The 23,482-nt window shown below is 44.1% G+C and overlaps 1 protein-coding gene across 1 annotated transcript; it reads right to left on the reverse strand.

The window, feature by feature from the left end:
- Positions 1 to 6,827: 6,827 nt before the first annotated feature.
- LOC114314979 (polygalacturonate 4-alpha-galacturonosyltransferase) lies at positions 6,828 to 21,974 on the reverse strand. Its single transcript, XM_082919268.1, is given in 12 exon segments — positions 6,828 to 7,288; positions 7,571 to 7,669; positions 7,756 to 7,988; positions 18,842 to 18,968; positions 19,167 to 19,814; positions 20,306 to 20,663; positions 20,776 to 20,956; positions 20,959 to 21,109; positions 21,278 to 21,324; positions 21,414 to 21,477; positions 21,606 to 21,743; positions 21,873 to 21,974. Coding segments are annotated over 12 exon segments (2,433 nt in total). The 3' UTR covers positions 6,828 to 7,003.
- Between the last annotated feature and the right edge of the window lie 1,508 nt (positions 21,975 to 23,482).

The following is a 23,482-nucleotide window of genomic DNA, read 5'->3' on the forward strand; positions in this document are numbered from 1 at the left end:
TGCATGTGTAGCATGCCATCTTTGCATTGTTTTGGTGATTTGGGATCATTCTATATGTCATTTCAGTCCCATTTCCATGCTTGTTTGATTGCCTTGCATGCCTCTTTAATGCTTTGAAAGCATATGTTGCAATGCTCCATGTTTTGGTGCCTTTGCATGCCTTTGTCTTTGAGCCATCTAGACGCCATCTAAGTGGTCTTTTGGGCCTCATGTTATGAGCTAAAAACCTGTTTTAGGTTGTTCAATGCATGCCATGTTTGTTGTGATAAACATGCTTCAAAGCTTCATGACTTGCTTCAAGTGCTTAGACCATGCTTACATGCATTTGCTTGTCTTGCTTAATATGATTTGGCATCATTTTATGACATGATTTCAATGCTTAGGTTGCATGCTAGTTGCTCTCGTTTATCCCTTTTAAGTGTGCTTGAGGGTTGTTTAAATTGTGCCCAAGTGTAGGCCTTCCATCATGTGTATGTGTGCATGTGTTTTGGCTTCTTGTTTTGGTCATTATGGCCACTGTTTTAGGCCTAACTAGAGCTGCCTAATTCATGTATAAGTCCATCTTTCCATCTATTTGCATTTCCATATGTATGCTTGTATGCTTGCATAAGTGCCTTGCCATGCCATGTTGCATTCCTAGCTTGTATGCCTAGGTTGCATTGCATTTTGCATGCATGCCTTGTTCCTTGAATTGGTGATAGGAATTGGGCCTAATTTGTTTGATTGGTTTGCATGCATTTGAAACCAAAGTTGCATACTTGGTTCCTTGGGCCATCATGCATGGAAATGCGTGATTGGTGGTCCGAGAACCGGGGCACATGTCCTTTTGAGTCATCACAATGATAAGAGACATGGTTAGTGCATACATGTCTTGAAATATGCTGTCATGCCTTGTTTTGCCCTCTGTTGCTGTGAGTTGCAGGTTCTGCAGGAATACTCTGCCGACCGGCAGTGTAATGTGCCGACCGGCACAATTTTCTCTGCCGACAGGCCCTATTTTGTGCCGATGGCCATACTACACTGCCGGTGGAAGTTTCATTCAGCCGGTGATGATCCCCTCTGTCCAAGGATGCAGTCCTGAGGCTTTGACAGCCTCCAGAGGAGGAAAGGAAGGAAAACAGAGGCAGCTTGCGCATGGTGGCACGCTTCCCGAGGCGTTTTTCTGCTTTAATTAATTAGTTAATTTGTTAATTAGTTAATTTGTAATATTAATTAGCTTGTGTAGTTAATTAATTTGTAATATTTATTCGGTCCCTCCGAGCGAGGGCAAATCTGTAATAAGTGTGCGTGAGTGTGTGTATGTCTTCCAACCTCACGTCTTTCTTCCCTTTTATTTACCTGCTTTGATGGTTAGTAATAGGGCACGTCTAATTTAGCATACCTTATGCTATGCATGTGTGCATCCATGCATTTGTATTGCATGCATTAGGCTCGGTACATCACGCTAATTGCATCAATACTTCAAATTCTCAAACCGAATATGTGATAACTGTGCATTTTCACATGACATGTTTAGGATAGCCGAGCTTATTCTAGTAACATTTTGTATGCGATGCATTAGGCACTTCACATGGACTTGGATCATGCATGTTTGCTAACAAGTTCTTTGTTTTGGCACGGAGTACGATGTAAGTATTTATGCTTTAGCATCTCGCATGCGTGTGAATGTTGCCATGACAGTATGCTTGCCATGTGGCTAGATGCTTATGTGTTAAACTGTTTTGAATGCCTGTGGGTGAAGGTTGGATTGTTTGAGTTGGAAGAACTCATTGAAATCCATGTTTTAGCCTACTTGCGAGTAGCAAATCCAAAACATTTTTCAAAACAAACGGATATGCAATGTTTATTTCCAAATTAGGCAATCTAGTCTATACTTGTTTGCTGTGCGCATAACATAGTAATTCTAGGCTAATAACCGGAATAAGAACACATAAAGTTTTCAAAATCAGATATCACGGTTAGTAGAGGCCGGTCTTCGGACCGGGCGAAAGGGGGTGCTCATAGCTGACCTTCCCTGATCGTACCCAAGCTCCCGAGCCGAGACAACTCCGGTGATGACGGACACGTGGCCTTCGGCACCGAGTCAGGGTTTCCTAAATTCTCCCATTTTAAAAAAAAATTTAGGTGGCGACTCTGTATCTGGCAAAGCAGTCCATGTTTGGCACTACTTTTTCAAAAATCCGTTTCTCAAAACGATTTGCCAGATTTGGACTCTTTGGTTCAGATTAAGAACCGTGACACAAGTCGAGTCCAAACTGTAGCATGAGGCCCCACGCGGGCGCTGTTACAGTTTCTGGCGACTCTGCTGGGGAGTTTAGAGAGCTTGACTCAAACTCGTGATATCCTGTTTTGTTTTCGCTTATGTGTTTCTTTGCATTGCATGTGCATTGGTGCGCCTAGGAACATAGTGTTTGCCATCTGCCATTCCTGAACGGTTTGCCGAAGGCTTGTCTTGTCAAGGCATGTCCATAAGGCTGACCGGCTATGGGCTCTGACAGTATGGGAACACAAACCCCGGTTTACCGGGGCACCCTTTTGACCATTCGACCTAGTGCATATTCGGATCCATAGTGACCATTCCAAGCTAGGACAGGTTGCTTGCCCGATATTAGGTTGTTTGAGAACCGCTGTGTGCGTAGTGAAACCCTAGCTCCTGACAAAATAGGACAGGGAAACCCTACCCCAACATAGGGGTGTTTTGTTCTCTTTTACTTGCTATGTGCTTTTAGAGTGTTGCTCTACAGGAACGCACATGTCAGTTTGCAAGTTTGAGTACCAGACCTGGGGACACCAGTATCAGTATCAGTTGTGAGAATCAGTTATCCGCGGGTATTGGTTCAGCTTTCGGGAACAGTGACTTCTGGGAACAGTGATCAGCAGTAGGGTACAGTTGTTTGGCTACACCCGTGATTGATCAGTTTGGGCGGAAATGCTGTCTGTTTTTCTTTCAGTTCAGAGAGTTGCAGAGTTGATACAGAATAACCAGTGTCTCCCCCTTGCTGAGGCAGGATTTATGGCGACACAAAGTTCAGAAGAAATTGTGGTTATGACAGCCGCACCGGAGCAGGGGACCGCTCCGCAGAGTGAGGCCAATATCAGTATGTCATACCCGCCCAGGTCGCCCGTTGTGCACCCGGTTTGGGCTCCCCAGTTATACCAGGCTCGTGAGCCCACCACCTTCGAATTGATGGGGATGATAGGCGATCTCCAAAGGTCTGTGGCAGACCTCGCCTATGGAATGTCGGCTTCACCGCCAGCGGCGCCGTACGCCGGGAATTTTGTACCACAGGAGCCCCCGCTACTGGGGCGGATTGTGATAGAGCTCAGCCAGCCAGAGGTGGCCTCCGGCTATAGCCACGACATGTCAGGACCAACCCCGACCCTTGATCAGGCTGAGGCCAGAGGAAAAGATAAGGCAAAGGTAGATGCCGACCCTATTGAACAACTGCTGTGGGCAGTCGAGGCTTTGAAGGCCAGAGGGATGAACAAGCAACAAACATCTGCAATAATGACCAAAGCTGTAGATGATGCTTTCCCCGCTCCAACCAAGGGCAGTTCAAGCCAGACAGAAAACCGGGATGGGCCCCGTCATGCCCAGACAATTCCTGTAGTCCCCAACCCTGCATCGAGAAAGGTTCAAAAAGCCAAGGCAGCGCCAGCTGATCCTTTCGCCAGCGCATCTGGCAAGAATCCTCAAACTGCAAAGTACCTGCCCCGAGGGCGCAGGGTTTTTCATGACCTCCACATGCCTTTGTCTAGGACATTGTTAATATTGGCAAAGAATGGGCATCTTAAGCCTTTGGAGCCCCGGCCACTCCCGAAGAATCTCCCCGCCACCCATGATGCTACTTTGTACTGCGCGTACCATCAACAGTCCGGTCACAGCACCGATGGATGTTCCCGCCTTCGTCATGAAGTGCAGGATTTGATCGATAACAAGGTTATCCTACCACCCACCTCAGGCAAGCCCGTTACCACCCAGTTGTTGGATTTCGAGGGCTCAGATACTGCGAGTATGTAAAGTGAACCGCCTGCGGGCAACATTTGGTACATTTTTGGGTGAAGCGTCTGGCACGCATTTTTGAGCATCGGTGAAACCGAGTTTTGTAAATCCTGGCTTGGAAGTCGAGTCAGTCTTTAGTTTTGAGTCTGTCTCTTTGTCTTGAGTCAGTCTTTTTTGCTTAAGGGTCTGCCTTGTTGTATCGAGTCAGTCCCCGTTGTATATAATACCTGGTGATTCTGGGGTTGTTGTCCCGAACACCGTTTTGTTTTGTTATTATCTGTTTTTGTTTTGAGTCTGTTTCTGCCGAGGGGCCAGTTGCACAACAGAGCCGATTGAAACAGCTGTTGCTATCTCAACTTCATGCTTGCTTTCAGCATAAGTGCCAGAGAATTTGATTGGGCTGACAGTACATCTCGCCTGCTCTCCTGTGTGCCAAACTCATTGCATTAACCTAAGTTTTCCAAAAAACAAACTTTTTGAACACTGCAGTGATGAAAACGAAGAGGAAGGAATTCCTTGGGTTTTGTAAAATTTTGATCATTTTGAGAGAAAGAGAGGCGTGCTAAGCCTTTTTATGAATGAAATCATGCTTGTCGGCGTGAGTACTGAGAAGGACCCTGGCCTGATCCAGATTGGTTCCGCACTATCTTCGGCGCGAGCGATTTGTCGCTTTCTTAAAAACTTTCAAAAGCAAATGTTTTACGCGGCCCTGCGAAGACCTGTGTGGAATCACTCTTGAGATTGTGCAGCCTAGGATCGCTCTCCGTCTCAAGATTCAACCTATTTGTTTTCCGAATTTGAACCCGTTCAGAATGTTCAGAAAGTTCAACGGACAAACGCCATGAAAGGCCCGTGTGGCCAGTTTTGAGGTAGCCTTCGATCAAGAAGCACCAAGGCCGAATCAGAAGGAGTAGATCTCGCCGGAAGAAGCTCGTAGAGTAACCCTGATGGATTCTCTGCAAATCAGTGCAACAGCCGTTCTCCTAGACACAGAGAGGCTTCAATTTCAAAAAACCATTTGGCATGGACTTGCTACACTTTTACCCTTTGAGAGGCTCGCTGGGCCGAAAACCCGGAAGGGCGGTCCAGGCAAAAGTTAGAGCAAGAGAAAAATACAAAAAAAAAAGAGACAAAAGATACAAAAAAAAAAGAAGAAAAGAAAAAATAGAAAAGAAAAGAAAAAGAAACGAACAAAAGAAAATGAAAAGAAGCTCGCAAGGTCGAAAACCCGCATTGGGCGCCTTGGCAAAAGTGAGAGCCAAACAAAGTGAAGGTTAAAATACCCGAGTGGACCTTAACCGGAACTACGTAAGGCTTGATTCCCATGTTTGGGATACGTAGGCAACTTCATCATGAAGTCCAGCCCCCAACACTTTCATAAGCGTCTCAGTCCATGCAATGGTTTCAATTTCGTTCCAAAGTCCAGTGGCCAACACCCTTCAAGGTGATTGTGTCCATATATGTGTTGTAACCGTCTTCGTCATCTCTGTGTCCAAGAGCTCGACCACCGCCGATGAAGACTGTCTGCGGATTGCTGCGGCACCATCCCAAACAAGGGGCAACTTTCCGTTGCCACCAGCCGCCGCGAGCCGCCATTCAAACTAGGGGCAACTTTCCGTTGCCTCCCACCCTCCTTCAAACCAGGGGCAATTTTCCATTGCCTCCGATCCGAGGTTGCGCATCTCGAAGGGTAAGTTTCATGCTTGTTGAGCATCAGCTGTTTGAAAAATAGTTTTCGAAAATTTTTACTGAGGTCGACTATTTTCTCGAAAACTATTTCATTTTCCAAAACCGGACCATTGTCTTGGACCCAAAAAAGGAAAATTTTCAGTGCTTGCGGCCTGACTCGTATGCTTTTCAAATCAAAAATCGAACAAGTACGTTAATCCAACTCTCGTTTTGATCAAAACCGTTTTAGTAGAAGGCAAAAACGAAAAAATGGTTAAAATGATGAACTACGGGCACAGTTGAGCCAGGCGTTCTGTCTCTCCCCCGTCATCAACGTGCTTGCCAGAAAAGCACTCTGCCTGCCGGAAGAATAGCTGTGAGCTAACGGCATCGGGCGTGAACCCGCACCTTTCCATTTATCCATCAAATCACCCCGGGGAGGGATGAAAAATGAGAGAATGAAGAATAGAGAGGTGTGAGTTGAGAGAAAAGAGAGGAAAAGGGTTTTGAGAGAAAATCCGAGCTTGAGAGCCGAGTGATGTGAGAATCACAAAACAGAAAGGGTGGGAAACAATACCCAGATTGAACTGGCTCCTCGTGGTCCGAGGTCCCCCATCTTTGGTTACGCGTCTGTGTGTCGTGTCTCTTTCATTTGACGGTCTCGTCTTTTGTTTTGAGTCTCTCCCGAGCGTGTCTCGTTGTGTTTAGGTCATGCACCTCTTTATTTGAGTCCTTTCCGCTGTGTTCAGTGGTAGGCTCGATATCCCGGCTTGAAAAACCCTCATTCAATTTCAAAAATCATCTATGCTCAAGATGCTGTGCCATTCTCTACATTCGAGCGTGTTTCGACACCAACCGGTTCCATCTTTGAGCTCCGTCTTGTCAGATTGGGTCGTTTGTTCAGAGTTTGCTGTGTGTAGAATGAACCGAATGCTGTGTTTTGGGCTGTATGCAGATCAATCCCCAACAGAGTAAGGGCTGTGTGTTCAAAAATCAGGCAGTGGGTTGCTTGGGTGTATTTTGTTGTTGGCTGTTCAAGTTATCTGATTATTACAGTGCAAGTGTTCAATTTTCAGACAACCAATCAGTTCCGTTTACATTGAGGTGTAACATGATGAGATGCGATGCAATGCATGAAATGTGTAAATGTAAACACTTTTTCAGATAAAAAGTCCGTTTCATTTCACTATCGTTTCACATGTACAAGTTTTGGAAACAAAAACCTGCCCGCGGCAGTACAAGGTAATCTATCTACCAACAAAAAGAAAAGTACAAAGAAAGAAAGAAAAGATAGCAAAAATCTGCATCTGTGTCCAGCGACTCCAAGGGCTGTCAGTCCGTCCTGGTCCTCTTCCTGGACGAAGGTCCAGGAGCATCATCAGCGTCGTCATCAGAGCCCGAGCTAGAACCGTCTCCGGTCTCCTCCTCCGATGACCCTGCCTCCGCCTCTGACTCATCGTCGTCGTCGTCGTCCGGAACTGGAGCTCGCGAGCTACTCCCGACGTGAGTCCGCCCTCCCCTGGTACGGGGAAATATCCTGCCCTCCTCATCTCTCCCCCGAGCAGGGACAGAAGGTCTAGCTGGAGCACCTCCTGCCATGGGAATCTGGAAAGGAGGCTGAAAAAGTACACAAAAAGGGAAATGCATCAGTACACTGTGAGCAGTTTAACAGTGCAGAATGCAGTGTGTGAGTACAGTGTATGAATGTCGTGAGCAGTTTAACAGTGCAGAATGCAGTGTGTGAGTACAGTGTAGGAATGCCGTGGGCAGTTTAGTAGTACAGAATGCAGCGTATGCAGTGTCAGATGCTGTGAGATCAGTGTATCGGGTGTTGTGCCGTGCGTCAGATTATGTAAAGCAGAGTATGAATGGTTTGAGGCCAGTGTCAGAGGGACATACCGGTATGCTGTAGACAGCCAGGAGGTCAAATGTCCGCTGGAGCATCCCCATCATCGAGGCATTCATCGCCAACGACTGACGGGTGTACTCAGAAGAAGCCTGCAAAGGTATCAGATGCATTAGTATTCTGTGGAATATCAAGTAAACTGAAATGAAATGACTGTACGAAGTGCAGTGATACATACCGGCGGAAGGTCGGGAATGTCAGTGAACTCATGCCCAGCCGGTGGAGGGGCGAAGGGGATCTGATAGGTCGCCCCACCCTGCCCCTGGAAAGTCAGCACAGCGGGTAGGGCAGGCCACCCAGCTCCTCGTCCACCTCGCACTCCACCCCTGCCACGGACCCGGGCCCTCCTCGAAGATCCAGCCCCTGCTCCTGCTCTGGCCTCAGCCGCCGATGCCACAGGCCTGGCCCCCTCTGCTCGACGGCCGCTCAAAGGTCGCATCAGGTACGTCCGCACGTACTCCTGATAGTCGCCGGTGCCTCGGAAGCCGGCCTCCTCCCAGCCGATGGAATAATCATCCAGCTGCTCAGGGGTCAGCCCCTCGGTCTCCCTCATCTCTGCAGGAGGGTGGGCCGGGACTATCTGCTCAGGTAACCCGCAGGTCTGGCGTAGAAAGCGCTCCCCCAGGTACCAAGCCCGACAGACCGGGCCCTCCAGCAAAATCCGGAAACGCGAGGTCTCCTCAGCACCAGGGAACCGACCCCGCATCGCCGATGGCAAGGAAGCCCATGGCCGCCATGTGATCTGAAAGTGGCAGACAGTTTGTTATCTACTGTTATTGAAATATGCAGTGGGAAAGCGAAGCTAAATGAACTGAAAGTAAAGCATACCTCCGTGGGGGTGATGGTGTCGAAATATCGGCGGAAGAAGCCGAACGTCTCCCGTGGTCGCCGGGTGCATCCCCCGTCAAAGCAACTCGAGAAGGGAACAGCCGGAGGAGGCTCCGCAACTGGCACAGGTGCAAGCCTAGGGAAGTAGGCATAAACCCACAACTGCAAAACAGATGTCAGTATGACCATCAGATAAAGCAGAATATACAGAATGAAGCAGAAATGGCAGAGCCGTGTGTTGAGCCGTGTATTGTGTGCAGTGTACAGTGTGAACAGTGTACAGTCAGTGTAAGGCAGAATGTATGTGTGTGCCGTGTGTACAGTATACAGCAAGTCTAAGGCAGACTACAGTGTGTGCAGTGTACAGAGTACAGAAAGTACGAGACAGAAAGGAAAAGTGGAGAAGAAATGTACCTCCCAAGCCCGCCAGTAACCTCCAAGCAGCTGGCCGCTGCCGCGAGAAGCCGAGCTCATGTACCCGTAGAGGGTGGCCAGAGCAGCGCCGCCCCAATCGTAGTGCAAGATATCCCGGACGTCCACCAGTGCGCTGAGAAGGCAGAGAGGCACGGTGTTCGCCCGGTCGGCGAAGATGGTAGTCCCGAACAAGAACATGAGGAAGCCGCGAGCATACCTTTCCTCGTCCTCTGGGGTCATCTGCACCTCCTCCAAAACGGGCTGGACCCGAAACTGTGCCTCGAACCAGGAATATCGGACAAAGCCTGGACGAGCTAGCGGTGGGGCCTCCCCCAGTAGATGGACCTGAGCGGCGGTCCACTCATCCATATCAGTGTCGAAAGGGATCGGATCCCCCCCTACCCCGATGCCTGTGAGCATCGAGAAGTCATAAGGGGTCATCGTCATGTCCCCTGCGGCAGAAAAGTGGAAAGAATCGGTGGTGTCCCACCACCTCTCCGCCAGAGCGGCAAGAAGAGGTCTGCAGGTGGACAACCTAGAGAGCCCTCGGCAGAAGGTGCCGAAGCCCGCCCGATCCACGATGCGCTGGACCGCATCAGGGAGCTCGTCATACCACTCCCGAGCACCAGTATTCCCATACCCGCGAATGGTATGGGAACCCTCCTGCAAACAGACAATGACAATTGCAAGACAACATTCAAAATGCAATTTTGAAAAGACAAATATGGCATGTATGCAAGTTTGTCAGATTCAGGCAAATACCGGGTGCCGGTATGCTTGCAGTAAAATACGTGTGATGTGTCAGCGTGTTTGAGTGTTTCAGAACAGATGTAGCATGTATGCAAATCTAACAGATTCAGACAAATACTGGGTACCAGTGTGTGTGCAGTAGAATACAGTGAGTGCAGTGTGTTTGAGTGATTCAGGGCTAGTGCAGTGTGTGTGCATATGTCAGTCTCAAGCAGATATCAGTTGTATGTATGTTTACAGTCAACTACGGTCTACGGCATATTAGATTTCAGCAATTAAAGAATACAGCTAACTATGGCAGTTTTGTATCCTACATTGCAGAAAGTAAAGCAGAAGATGAAGAGTTACCTCGGGAGTGCCGAATGAAAGGTGGGAGGTAGGCTCGCGTAGTAGTAGCTCAGGGGCCGCGTACCTCTCAAAGCTCCGGAACTGACGCAGGCCGTCTGGGGACAGAACGTGGATCGCCGGCCGGTAGGTCGCCGGGTCGAACGGGCGCTCGCTCAGTGGTAAGACCTCGACCCCGGGATCCATCTCGTGGTCCGGGGGAGTCCCGACATGTGGAATGTCGTCCGCCATGTAGAGAGTGGTGTGAAAATGGTCGGAAAAGGAAAACCGAGCCGGAATGCGAAGAGTCAACCGAAAAGTCAACTCCTGAGAGGGTCGAAAATGGCCGGGAAGGCCGGAATGTGAAGAGGCACGGAAATGAAGAGGAAAGTGAGGGGAACAAACCCCGAGAAGGCGAGAACGCCGAACGAGGCACCGAAACGAGAATGTGATCGGTGGAAAATGTCCGAAACGCGAAGAGGATCGCGAATCCGACGACGAAACGAGCGTAGAACGCGAAGAAACGGGCGAAAAATGAGAGAGAAGCACTCTAGAGAGAAAGGGCAAAGGTTTTCGGCGGTGGAAAAGTAAGGAAATAGGGCATGAAGCCCTATTTTATAACACCCAAGGTGAAAAGACAAAACTGCCCCGCACCAGCAACTGTTTGCCGGTCGGCAATGTTTTGTGCCGGCCGGCACTTTTTTGTGCCGATGGAATTGTTTTTGTGCCGATGGCCAGCCGGTGGCCTCCTCTTTCTGCCGGTGGGGTTCCCACAGCCTTGTTTGGGCCATTTGAATTGTTTTGGGTCTTCATAGCTCAAGAAAGTGCAAGAAAGTGCATCTCCGACGTTCAACCGGCCTCCGTTTTGACTTCGGGCCGTGTCTCCAGTGCGTGGCACTCGAATTCGTACAAGGTGTATCCTTTTTGTATCCTTTTGAATTCAAAAGTTGCCCCATGTGTGTTGAACGAACTCATCACACTACTTCGGTGCATTACATCGCGCTGTCACGCGCCACACATTTGCATTGTTATGCACGTGTTACATGCGTTGCAACACGCACCCCTTTGTATTGTCGTGCACATTTCTCATGCATCATTGCATTTCCATTCCATGCGTTGTCATGCATTCCGGAATACATGCGTTGTTGCGCATTTGAGCCCATTTACACTCCGTGTGGCATGCACGTCACACTTGGCATCGCACTATTTTGTGCATTGCATTTGTTCGCGCTATCTTGCGCACCTTACTTGCACTTGTTAGTGCATTGTATTTTGTTCGCGCTGTTCTGCGCATCGCACTGTTTTGTGCATTGAATTGCTCGCGCTGTTTTGCGCATCGCACTATTTTGTGCATTGCATTTGTTCGCGCTATCTTGCGCACCTTACTTGCACTTGTTAGTGCATTGTATTTTGTTCGCGCTGTTCTGCGCATCGCACTGTTTTGTGCATTGAATTGCTCGCGCTGTTTTGCGCATCGCACTGTTTTGTGCATTTCAAACCTCGCGCTGTTCTGCGCATTGCACTGTTTTGTGCATTTCAATTTCGCGCTGTCTTGCGCATCTCATTGCATTTTGCATGCATTCCATCGCACTGTCCTGTGCACTCGCGTTGCCTAACGCATTGCGCTATTTTGCGCATCATGCCGTCGTGCAATACCACCGTGGTCTGGCGAGACCTTAAACACGCATGGTCTGGCGAGACCTTAAACACGTACGGTCTAGGAGACCTTAAATCCTTGGAAGGTGCAAAACCTTTATTGCATTGTGGTCTGGCGAGACCTTAAACACGCACGGTCTGGCGAGACCTTAAACACGCACGGTCTAGGAGACCTTAAATCCTTTGGAGGTGCGAAACCTTCAGCGCATTGTCACGCGTCTTGTAAATACCACCGTGGTCTGGCGAGACCTTAAACACGCATGGTCTGGCGTGACCTTAAACACGTACGGTCTAGGAGACCTTAAATCCTTGGAAGGTGCAAGACCTTTATTGCATTGGTGTGCACACTATTGCTTTGTACATATCTTAAGCCGCGTGTTGTCGCGCATCTCATGCAACATGCATCACTTGCATCATTTGCATTTCAAAAAAAACAAACAAAACATGCATTGTCATGCATACATTTTGCATCCCGGTCTAGGAGACCTTAAATCCTCTGAAGGTGCAATTCCTTTGGTGTTCGTCGTGCCCGAACGACTTTTCGGTGGTCCGGTAAAGCCACCAGTCTGTGCTTGCGATGAGTTCCTAGAAGACCAACTGGGACAGTGGAAACTAGAGTTCGAACGGCTTATGCCTAGAACGCAAAGGTTCGGGAGTTCCGAGACTAAAGTCTGGTTTGAATACCCAGAGGTTTACCCTCGGCTTGAAATCTGTATGGAAGCCCCATAGGTTGAGGCGGCATGTCTACGCCTCAATTCTGGATACTGAACCAACCTAGTATATCACCCTGTTGGTAAGATAGGGAAAGTTGCAATCATAGTCATTGCATCATAGTGCATTGTCATGCATTTGCATTGTAGTTTGCATGCATTCATTGCATCGCCTTCCGCCTATGGCTTGCGCCTTTCCAGGTTGAGCTTGGTCAGGTATGTGTCCTTACATTTCATGTTAAAACACAGTTCTGTATGTGTATCGCGCCGATTCCACGTTGATATGTTGGTTGAGGGTTGCGGCACCTTTTCTGTGTTACACATGGCTCGTACGTGTGCATGCCTTTCCTAGGCAAGATTTGGTTTGGCTTGCGTGCCATATCCATTGTATCCATATCCATTCCATTGCATATTTGTAGATATTGCATTGTAGATTGCATGCATTCATTGCATCACCTTCCGCCTATGGCTTGCGCCTTTCCAGGTTGAGCTTGGTCCGGTATGTGCCCTTACTTTTCATGTTAAAACGCAGTTCTTGTGTATCGCGCCGATTCCACGTTGGTATGTTGGTTAAGGGTTGCGGCACCTTTTCTGTGTTACACATGGCTTGTATGTATGCATGCCTTTCCTAGGCAAGATTTGGTTTGGTCTGTGTGCCATATCCATCCATTACATTGTAGTGTAATTTTTGCATCCGGCATTAGGATCGTAGTCCTTTCTCCAGCGGGTTGTTTCCCCACTTATGTCAATTCCACCCAATACTTGTTCTTGCGTCTGTCTACAATGCTCACAGTTCAGTTGACCGTTCTGTGGTAGACAGACTTGTTATCTCCATCAATCTATTTGACATAGATGTGGTTTCGAACCGCTCGTGATTGGATCACGATTCAAATGCTTTGCATGTAGCTTGCATTGTTTCAATTACATTGCATCTTCATTTGCATTGTTTATACATTGTTTTGTATATACTGCATATCGTCTTGCATCCATTTTGCATTGTCATGCATGTTGCTAACCATATTGTACCTGTTAAGTTTGTTTTCTTTTCAGGCACGATATTGTATGTACGGTTCATTTGAAGCTGGTGCAACCAGACGAGCCGCACAGGTATTGTATCTCCCGAGTGAGACGTATTGAGAATTCCATAATTCTCTTACATCCTTTCTGCATTGTAGTGTAGTTTGGTATGCTAGCTTAAAATTGTCGCATGTTTGCTTCATTACAGCTTTCTTTGCATGATCATAAGTTATGCTCGGCTCTGTGCATTGTCTTGCATTTTGCCCCTGCCTCCGGGCGCATACCTTGTTTGTCTTGCATGTTTGTCTAAGTCTTCGGCCTTGTCAAAAATGGGTCGTCTCTGGGCTTTGACATTCACTCCCGTCATTGTTATGACTTTCGAGTTCTGTCAAAGAGGGGCAACTGTAGACACCCCATTTTTGACCGTCCTCAAGACTTGGACGTCACCGTTTGAATACTCGGTGATTATCCATGTTTGTGTTCGTTTGGAGTTCCCGGAGGTCTCGACTCGCACGCCATGCCTCAGGATCCCCGAATTCGACCGTTTAGTGTCTGGTTTTGCACCAAACACTTGCATCTTGCCTTTGAGAGGCAGGGTGGGGCTTGTAGACCATCCCCACCCATCACCGGCAGTGGCTAGATGCCACCGGCTGGTTTTTGCTGCCACCGGCAATATAGTTTGCCGGTCGGCACTATTTGTTGCCGGTCAGCACTTTTTTGTGCCGGTCGACACTTTGTTTGGCCAAGATGGCATTTTTTGCCGGCCGATTGCTGTTCATCTGCTTTTGCAGATATTTTTGGACAGCTGTATAACTTTTGCTCCCCTCCATACACGTGTATGGAGGGATCTCCCTCTTGCAAAGCTTGTCTTGGAAGCTTTACAAGAGGCTTATAGGGAGAAGCTCTCTCTAAGGCAAAGGGAGGAGGGCTTTAGACATTTTTTGAGAGAGAAAAGACAGAGGAGAGCTCTGGTTTTCTAGGGTTAGGGTTAGATACACTCACCTATCTCTCTTTCTCTTCCATTTTGTTCACTAGGTGTTTTGTGCCTTACTATTGCACACAAACACCTAGTGTTTCACCTTCCTCTAGGAGCTGAGGTTCTAAAGAGTGTGTTTTGAAGTTTTGGTCTTGGATTCAAGCTCAAGGAGGCCATTGGAGCATCTTTGTTGAAGAAGGCTACAAGGGTGAGAAACTAGTCCCTTTTTCCCCCTTTTTTGCATTGATTTTTCATCTATCTTAGAGCTGTTTTTGTGATTATTGTATAACATAAAAAAGTTCTATTTTTAAGCCCTCTTTATTGTTTATTAAGAGTGTTTTGTTGTTTGAGGGTTGTTGACCACCCTTAGGCCTCAAAAGGCCTCATTTTGAGCCATTTTGTGCTAGCTCCGGGATTTTGGTGTTGAGGTCTCTTCACCACTGAAATCTTGAGGGATTTCAGTGGTGAAGATGATGCTTTGAAGTCCCAAGAAGGAGAGGGCCACCCCCTCTCCTTGTTGTCCTTGAAAAGGGCACATTTTGGCCTCTTAAAGAAGCCTATGCTTGAGTGTGTGTTGAGCATGTTTGGTATGTTTTTCATGCTTATATATCCATGATATAACATGATTTCAAGTTGGTTTTGGAACCTCATGCATGCTTAGCATAGTTGCCTTGTAATGCCATATTTGTGCCTTAACATGTCTAGGTTGTTAGCCTTTGTTGGAGCATGTTTTAGGCTTGTATTTGTGAAGATTATATGCTTATTTTGCCATGTTTTAGATCTGTCCATAGTCGTTTGGGTCGATTTTAGCATGCATTATATGGCTCCTTTGCATTTGGGCTTGTTGGCCTTGAGTATGTGCATGTGTAGCATGCCATCTTTGCATTGTTTTGGTGATTTGGGATCATTCTATATGTCATTTCAGTCCCATTTCCATGCTTGTTTGATTGCCTTGCATGCCTCTTTAATGCTTTGAAAGCATATGTTGCAATGCTCCATGTTTTGGTGCCTTTGCATGCCTTTGTCTTTGAGCCATCTAGACGCCATCTAAGTGGTCTTTTGGGCCTCATGTTATGAGCTAAAAACCTGTTTTAGGTTGTTCAATGCATGCCATGTTTGTTGTGATAAACATGCTTCAAAGCTTCATGACTTGCTTCAAGTGCTTAGACCATGCTTACATGCATTTGCTTGTCTTGCTTAATATGATTTGGCATCATTTTATGACATGATTTCAATGCTTAGGTTGCATGCTAGTTGCTCTCGTTTATCCCTTTTAAGTGTGCTTGAGGGTTGTTTAAATTGTGCCCAAGTGTAGGCCTTCCATCATGTGTATGTGTGCATGTGTTTTGGCTTCTTGTTTTGGTCATTATGGCCACTGTTTTAGGCCTAACTAGAGCTGCCTAATTCATGTATAAGTCCATCTTTCCATCTATTTGCATTGCCATATGTATGCTTGTATGCTTGCATAAGTGCCTTGCCATGCCATGTTGCATTCCTAGCTTGTATGCCTAGGTTGCATTGCATTTTGCATGCATGCCTTGTTCCTTGAATTGGTGATAGGAATTGGGCCTAATTTGTTTGATTGGTTTGCATGCATTTGAAACCAAAGTTGCATACTTGGTTCCTTGGGCCATCATGCATGGAAATGCGTGATTGGTGGTCCGAGAACCGGGGCACATGTCCCTTTGAGTCATCACAATGATAAGAGACATGGTTAGTGCATACATGTCTTGAAATATGCTGTCATGCCTTGTTTTGCCCTCTGTTGCTGTGAGTTGCAGGTTCTGCAGGAATACTCTGCCGACCGGCAGTGTAATGTGCCGACCGGCACAATTTTCTCTGCCGACAGGCCCTATTTTGTGCCGATGGCCATACTACACTGCCGGTGGAAGTTTCATTCAGCCGGTGATGATCCCCTCTGTCCAAGGATGCAGTCCTGAGGCTTTGACAGCCTCTAGAGGAGGAAAGGAAGGAAAACAGAGGCAGCTTGCGCATGGTGGCACGCTTCCCGAGGCGTTTTTCTGCTTTAATTAATTAGTTAATTTGTTAATTAGTTAATTTGTAATATTAATTAGCTTGTGTAGTTAATTAATTTGTAATATTTATTCGGTCCCTCCGAGCGAGGGCAAATCTGTAATAAGTGTGCGTGAGTGTGTGTATGTCTTCCAACCTCACGTCTTTCTTCCCTTTTATTTACCTGCTTTGATGGTTAGTAATAGGGCACGTCTAATTTAGCATACCTTATGCTATGCATGTGTGCATCCATGCATTTGTATTGCATGCATTAGGCTCGGTACATCACGCTAATTGCATCAATACTTCAAATTCTCAAACCGAATATGTGATAACTGTGCATTTTCACATGACATGTTTAGGATAGCCGAGCTTATTCTAGTAACATTTTGTATGCGATGCATTAGGCACTTCACATGGACTTGGATCATGCATGTTTGCTAACAAGTTCTTTGTTTTGGCACGGAGTACGATGTAAGTATTTATGCTTTAGCATCTCGCATGCGTGTGAATGTTGCCATGACAGTATGCTTGCCATGTGGCTAGATGCTTATGTGTTAAACTGTTTTGAATGCCTGTGGGTGAAGGTTGGATTGTTTGAGTTGGAAGAACTCATTGAAATCCATGTTTTAGCCTACTTGCGAGTAGCAAATCCAAAACATTTTTCAAAACAAACGGATATGCAATGTTTATTTCCAAATTAGGCAATCTAGTCTATACTTGTTTGCTGTGCGCATAACATAGTAATTCTAGGCTAATAACCGGAATAAGAACACATAAAGTTTTCAAAATCAGATATCACGGTTAGTAGAGGCCGGTCTTCGGACCGGGCGAAAGGGGGTGCTCATAGCTGACCTTCCCCGATCGTACCCAAGCTCCCGAGCCGAGACAACTCCGGTGATGACGGACACGTGGCCTTCGGCACCGAGTCAGGGTTTCCTAAATTCTCCCATTTTAAAAAAAAATTTAGGTGGCGACTCTGTATCTGGCAAAGCAGTTCATGTTTGGCACTACTTTTTCAAAAATCCGTTTCTCAAAACGATTTGCCAGATTTGGACTCTTTGGTTCAGATTAAGAACCGTGACACAAGTCGAGTCCAAACTGTAGCATGAGGCCCCACGCGGGCGCTGTTACACCAAACAACAAAATAAATAAAAACTTTCATATATAAACTGCAGTAAATTTTGTCACAAAAAAAGTTTATTGGTGACGAATAATCACTTTGTCATAATAACAAGTACAAATGACGAAACAAATTCATCACTAAACTTGTTCCATATTTTATATTCAATTTAAATTATTATTTCACAAATATCCCTGCTCATATCCCAATAGCTTTTTAATTGTACTAAGAAATCCAGTAGCTATTATACAGCACTCCACAAAAAAATTCACTAAATAATTTATTTTATAAATCAAAATATATCCATCAAACAACCTTAATAATAATCCATTAAGTATCACAAAAAAACCATCAAAGTAAATCCTAAAATAAACTAACGTGGAGTCCACCAAAAAAAATCAACACTCATTCTTAATTTGCAACAACAACTAAGCATCAGTTTAGGAAAAAAATTCAACAGTTGATCTTCATTTGCAAGTATGCTTCCGAACGTCATCAAAACCAACCTACAAAAAAAATAAACAAGGCAAACATTAGCATAGAATGTATATATATATAAAGTTTATTATAATAGCAAAGTTTTATTATAAACTTAAAGCCAAATATCAGAAACTTAACAAATATACAGAACTGTTCTCAAGATCACAAGCTTGAAGTTATTTGAATAGAAATTAAAAAAGATTAACTAAAAAGATGAATACCATGCTCATTCCCACCCATGGGCTTTGCAATGATCACCTTAACATGGCAATTCACTGTATCCCTAGAATTATGCTCGGATCAAAAACTGGCTGTGACCCACGGACAGCAGCCAAACCAGTTATAACATTACAACATCTCATGGTAAGAACCAAAGCATGCAGTCAATGAGAATGGGAAGGAACAAGTATTGTGGCTGCTGCACAAATGGGATTTAAAAAAATTTTGAAGAGAGAGAGAGAGAGCAACAACCTACAATGCAAAAAATGGAAAACTGGACCATTAGCTTGGTGAGTTGTGACAGCAATGACCAAAATGGATGTAGATAATAAGCTTATTATTTTTAACATTAGCATTAAAAGGCCACGCACAAAACCTAAAAACAGGTCCCTTCTAAATTTAGAAAATAATACACACTGCTATACGTATTATTTTGTTTTAACATTGATTGCTTCCTTTTTTTTTCTTTTTTTTTTTTGATCAACAAAAACTTTGTTGATGAAAGAACCTTACAAGAAGGAGAAAATGCATCAATAAAGGGGACAAGAAAGGACAGGGGAGAGGGGGATGATGCACAGCACCAAAACCAAACTGTTGGTGACGGACCAACAAGAACACAAAAAACACAACAGACAGCAGGATAAAACGCACACAGCAAGCTACCCATCCCAGCAAAGGTATATAGAAAATATACATCACCAGGCCTACAATTAGATTCACATCCAAAACTGAAGCAAAACTGAAGCAAAATTACCCAGACCAGCTGCCCAGCAGATCTGTCCACTCACACAGCATAGAGATACAACCAGCAAAGCAGAATGATACCAACAGCAGAGCATACAGATACCAACAGCAGAGCATACAGATACTTGTGACTTAGGCTATACAGATACCAACATCCACAGATAGAAACACACCTAACAGCAGGCTATTATCTGACTTAGTTTTGTCTCTACTTTGGTTCGTGTGTATTTTAACTAGAGTCATGCTAAGTAAGAATTTTGATAATGAATCTATTTTCATTAAATACATCTTCAAACTTGTTAAATCTTAGTTAATAAGTAGTCAAACTATTGTACTTTAACTAGTATACACATCAAAAAGTTTCTACATAATTGAGATGGAAAGTGAGGTTTTGAATAACTGACCATATTCTGCCACTTGTGATATATGCCCGTAATATCTTTCTTTTTCCACTCCTCGAGATCAAAAAAGTTCATCCCATATGCCCACCCACAAGCATTTGGATCAAAGTTTCTTGCAATATGTGGGTTTGAAAAGTTAAGATACTTGTCGAAACGGTGAAAGCTCTCACCATAGGTTTCCACTGCACCGTTCACTTTTCCACGGAGATCCACCGACCACAATCCTGTCAAGTCCTTCTGGACAAGGATATCATCATCAAGAAACAGGATTTTATCCAACTTGGGATAAACCTGTGGGAGATAAAACCTGAGGTGGTTGAGCATTGAAAGATATTTTGGGTTCCTGTACTTCAGATTAGAAGAGCCAGCAGTGGAATGATCTGCCTTGAAATAGTACTCCTTCATGGCAGAAGACTCTAGCTGCCTCAGAACTGGGCAGTACGAGGAGTTGAGCCACTTAAATTCATCAACATTTTCAACATGGATGGTAGCTTTTCCAGGCGGGTTCAACAGAAACCACATGTTCATAGCTCCAAAGTTCAGTTTATCAGTAACAAGATGAAACACATGTTTCTCTGGCTCCTGCAACACAGCCAAATGGCATATTTAGGTTAGAGAAGGAAAACAAGAAGCAAAATTTGCATCAGAACCTGAATCCTAAATCATGAGTTTCAATCACTATATCAAGACATATGGACCATATTCAATGGTGAAAGATCAACCAAAAGGGGGCACCCACTCCAAGAATGTCAACGCCAACAAAATCTATGATCTGAAGCAACTTCAAAGAAAATGATTAAAAAATGTTCCCCATCATTTTTTAAAAAAATTCAACGACAGTGCAAATAATCCAAACCATTGCAACTCTTTTTTGCATGCATATATCTATATAAGACCAATTTATTGTCAAGAGTTTATTAAGTTTACCAGAATACGCTATAGCTCGAATGCTTCAGGTGCAAATTTCATCATACAAAGAAGTTAATATACAAAAAAGCTTCAAAGTACGTCACTGCTTGTATTTAAAATCAAACAATGAAACCAACTAGAGACGTTGGTACAAAGCTCTCTACCTTCGCATTCGTAATGGTTGAATTGACAACAACTGATGCAGCCAAGACATTGTCAGAGAAAAGTGCATAATGGTATAGCTTTGGATTTTCCAGATTCTCACTCTTGGGGAACTTTCTTTTATCTGGTGGGAGGAGATAGTAATCAATGGTTAAGCGCATGGATAAGCAGTGCACTTCATTTGGAATAGTCTTGGCCGCTAACTGGCTCAGGAATGTACTCTGCTTCTTTGAGCTCCTAACTTGTTCATCTGCTGACTGAAGCATTGCTCTCAGCTTTCCAGTGACTACTTTGCAATCAAACAGTTGCCCTCTAATTTTTGAAAGCAGTTGGCCCATAGTTTTGATTTTCTCGGGTGCACTGTATGACATTTTTTGTTCACAATAAAATGAAAAGTGCCACAACCATAAACATAAGAACAGGATGAAAAGTAAAAGACAACACATATACAATAACATTATACTCATGCTACCTGTGAGGTAGATCAGCATCTGTAGTTACCTCCCCTAAGGCACGCTGACTTTCTTTGAGCCGATTCTGTAGTTCTTGGGCCAAGTCATAATTATTTTTCATATTTGCAATGCTAATGTATACCCTTGCCATAATGATTTGATCTCGCATCAAGCGTACAGTTGAATCAGAGTTCTCGTTCTCATTTTCTTTCTCCATAAATTATACTTTCCCAGAACTGCAGAGTCAACTGATTTGGAACGTTCAATGGCTGCATTTTCAAGCTTTACATTTACTTCATCGTCTTGCTTTAGTAAGTCAGCTGCACGGCTTTCACGTATATTCTCTCTCAATTGCTGCAGAAAAAATTGAAAAGGTGAAAATACAAACTCAAAAAAGGTTGTCACAGTTAAGAGAAGGCAGAGACATACTGACAAAAAAACAAAAGGTACAAGATGTTTTTAATGTTACAAAGGTACTAAAAAACAATGAAAGCACGCAATGTATCCATTAATGATATTTACCCTTCTTGGTAATTTTGCAGGTGTATCAACAAATTGAGAACGATCATCTGCAAGGACAAAAGGTTTATCATTTTAAATAAAAAGTGTTTAATCTAAGCAGTTAAGAGATCAAAGGGAACAAGAAAGATATAACCACCTGTAGAACCATCCTGTTTGCCTCTAGGGGTTACTTGTTTGATGTTTGGAACTATTTGGTTTTGCTTTAAGCAAAAAACCGCAAAGCAAAACACAGCGTGTCAAAAACTGTAAGTTGACAGTTTTTGCATCATAAAAGATCAGGAAAAGCAGAAAGGTAAAATTTAAACAAAGAGCAGACAGTCATTCTGACCTCAACAAAAGTGGCATTATTATCAACTACAGTTTCCACCCCAACAATTTTCCAAGAGGAAGACAAATTGTTTTTTCTCAAAAAATCAAGACTCAGAGGTACCAAATCATCAGTGTTGGCTGTGATGACTTCAATCACCTAAAATATATGATTAATTAGTTTGCCAGGTAAGAGGGAAAGTGTTTAAAGTGAGAAACTACAACTACTTATGAAAAAGTGAGAGTTTCCGCACTATAACTGGATAAACCCCTAACTATATCAACTTGCCTCTTTTGAGAAGAGAGATTTAACATCTTGCAATGCAAGCCTTTCTCTCCACTCTATGTTCTGCACACTCAAAATTTTTGACTCAGTGAATAAGAGAAGCATCCCAGAAACAAATTTTGTATGGGTAGAAGGAATATCTGAAATAACTTACTTCCTACTATCATTTAGACGACTACTAGATCAAATGCATCACATGCAGAGAATGCAGCAACTGGTGGTGACGCCCTTGAGCTTCTTGAAACGAGCAATGATCTTGTCGAAATGTAGAGTCTCTTGACGCCCATCTCCTTTCACAACATACATCTTTAAAAAGCTCCCAAACTAGATAGATAGTAAAGAATTTTCAGAGAGGACTTTCGTCGAACAGGTTTGGTGCACAATGTGGCTGATACAACCAAATCAATCAACAATCAAATACCCAATTACACACATATACAGACTTCGAATTTCAATTTCCGCCATTAGGGTTTGGAAATCGAACAATCAGATACCTAATTACACAAACACACACATATAGAAATCACTGAAGCTTTATATATATATATATATATATAACTTTGAACATAGATTATGAACCAACAAAAATGGAACACAGATTTGGCCCCCATCGTTCATCTCGGTGGTTGTAGCAGCAGAGGAAGAGCCCTCACATCTCAGATCTACCATAAATCCAACAGATTTGAAGCCTTCATATCTCATATCGTCGTCGTCCGAGAATGGCACGAAGATGGTGAAGACGGTGGTGGTGGTGGTGTGCGGTGGATGTGAGGGTGAAGACGGTGGCGGCCATGGAAGAGGAGTAAAGGGCAGGGAGACCGTCGTCGATCTGGTGTTTGGAGTTCTCGATACCCAAGGAGTTGGAGATTATTGGTGAAAAGCCCCAAAATTTGAGTTTATACAAAATTTGAGTTTATAACTAATCAGGCATAATAAATTTATACAAAATTCTCACCAAAACTTTTAAAATTTTGACAATTTTGACATCATAAAAAAAAGTTAGTGGGAAAAATTTAGGTGACGAAACTTATTTTTTTTCTCACCTAAAAGTAAATATTTATTGACGGAAATAAATTTCGTCACCTATTATTTTATTTTTTTTATTATACGTGACAAAATTTATAATTCCTCATGGATTATTCTTATTTAGTGACGAAATTTGTTTTCTTCACTAATTTTTGTCACCATACCAAAACAGAGAATAAGAGAAAGAGACACCAAAAAAAGAGCAAAGAGAAATCATGTACCAAATCATCAAGCGAAGAAGATGTGGCGGTTACCGGCAAGGCTGCTACTGGCAGTGACGATCAACAAGACTAATAGAGGCGACGATGGCGATCGGTGTGGTAGAGGAGCAAGAGGTAAGACAAATTAATACCCTATTTTGAGAGAGAGAGATGATAAACAGAAAAAAATGATAAAAAAAATTAATACCTTTTTTTTTTATTGCCGCTCAATATATCAACAATTTTTCACCAAAATTGGTGACAATATTATTTCCTCACCAAAAGATATCAGAAATATTAAAACGTTTTGGTGACGAAAATATATTCATCACAAATAATTTTATAATTAGTGACAAATTTTTTTGTCACCAAAAGTCTCAAAATTTT

This window comes from Camellia sinensis, chromosome 1 (assembly GCF_055761805.1).
Source record: "Camellia sinensis isolate YWXY chromosome 1, ASM5576180v1, whole genome shotgun sequence".
Lineage (NCBI taxonomy): Eukaryota > Viridiplantae > Streptophyta > Magnoliopsida > Ericales > Theaceae > Camellia > Camellia sinensis.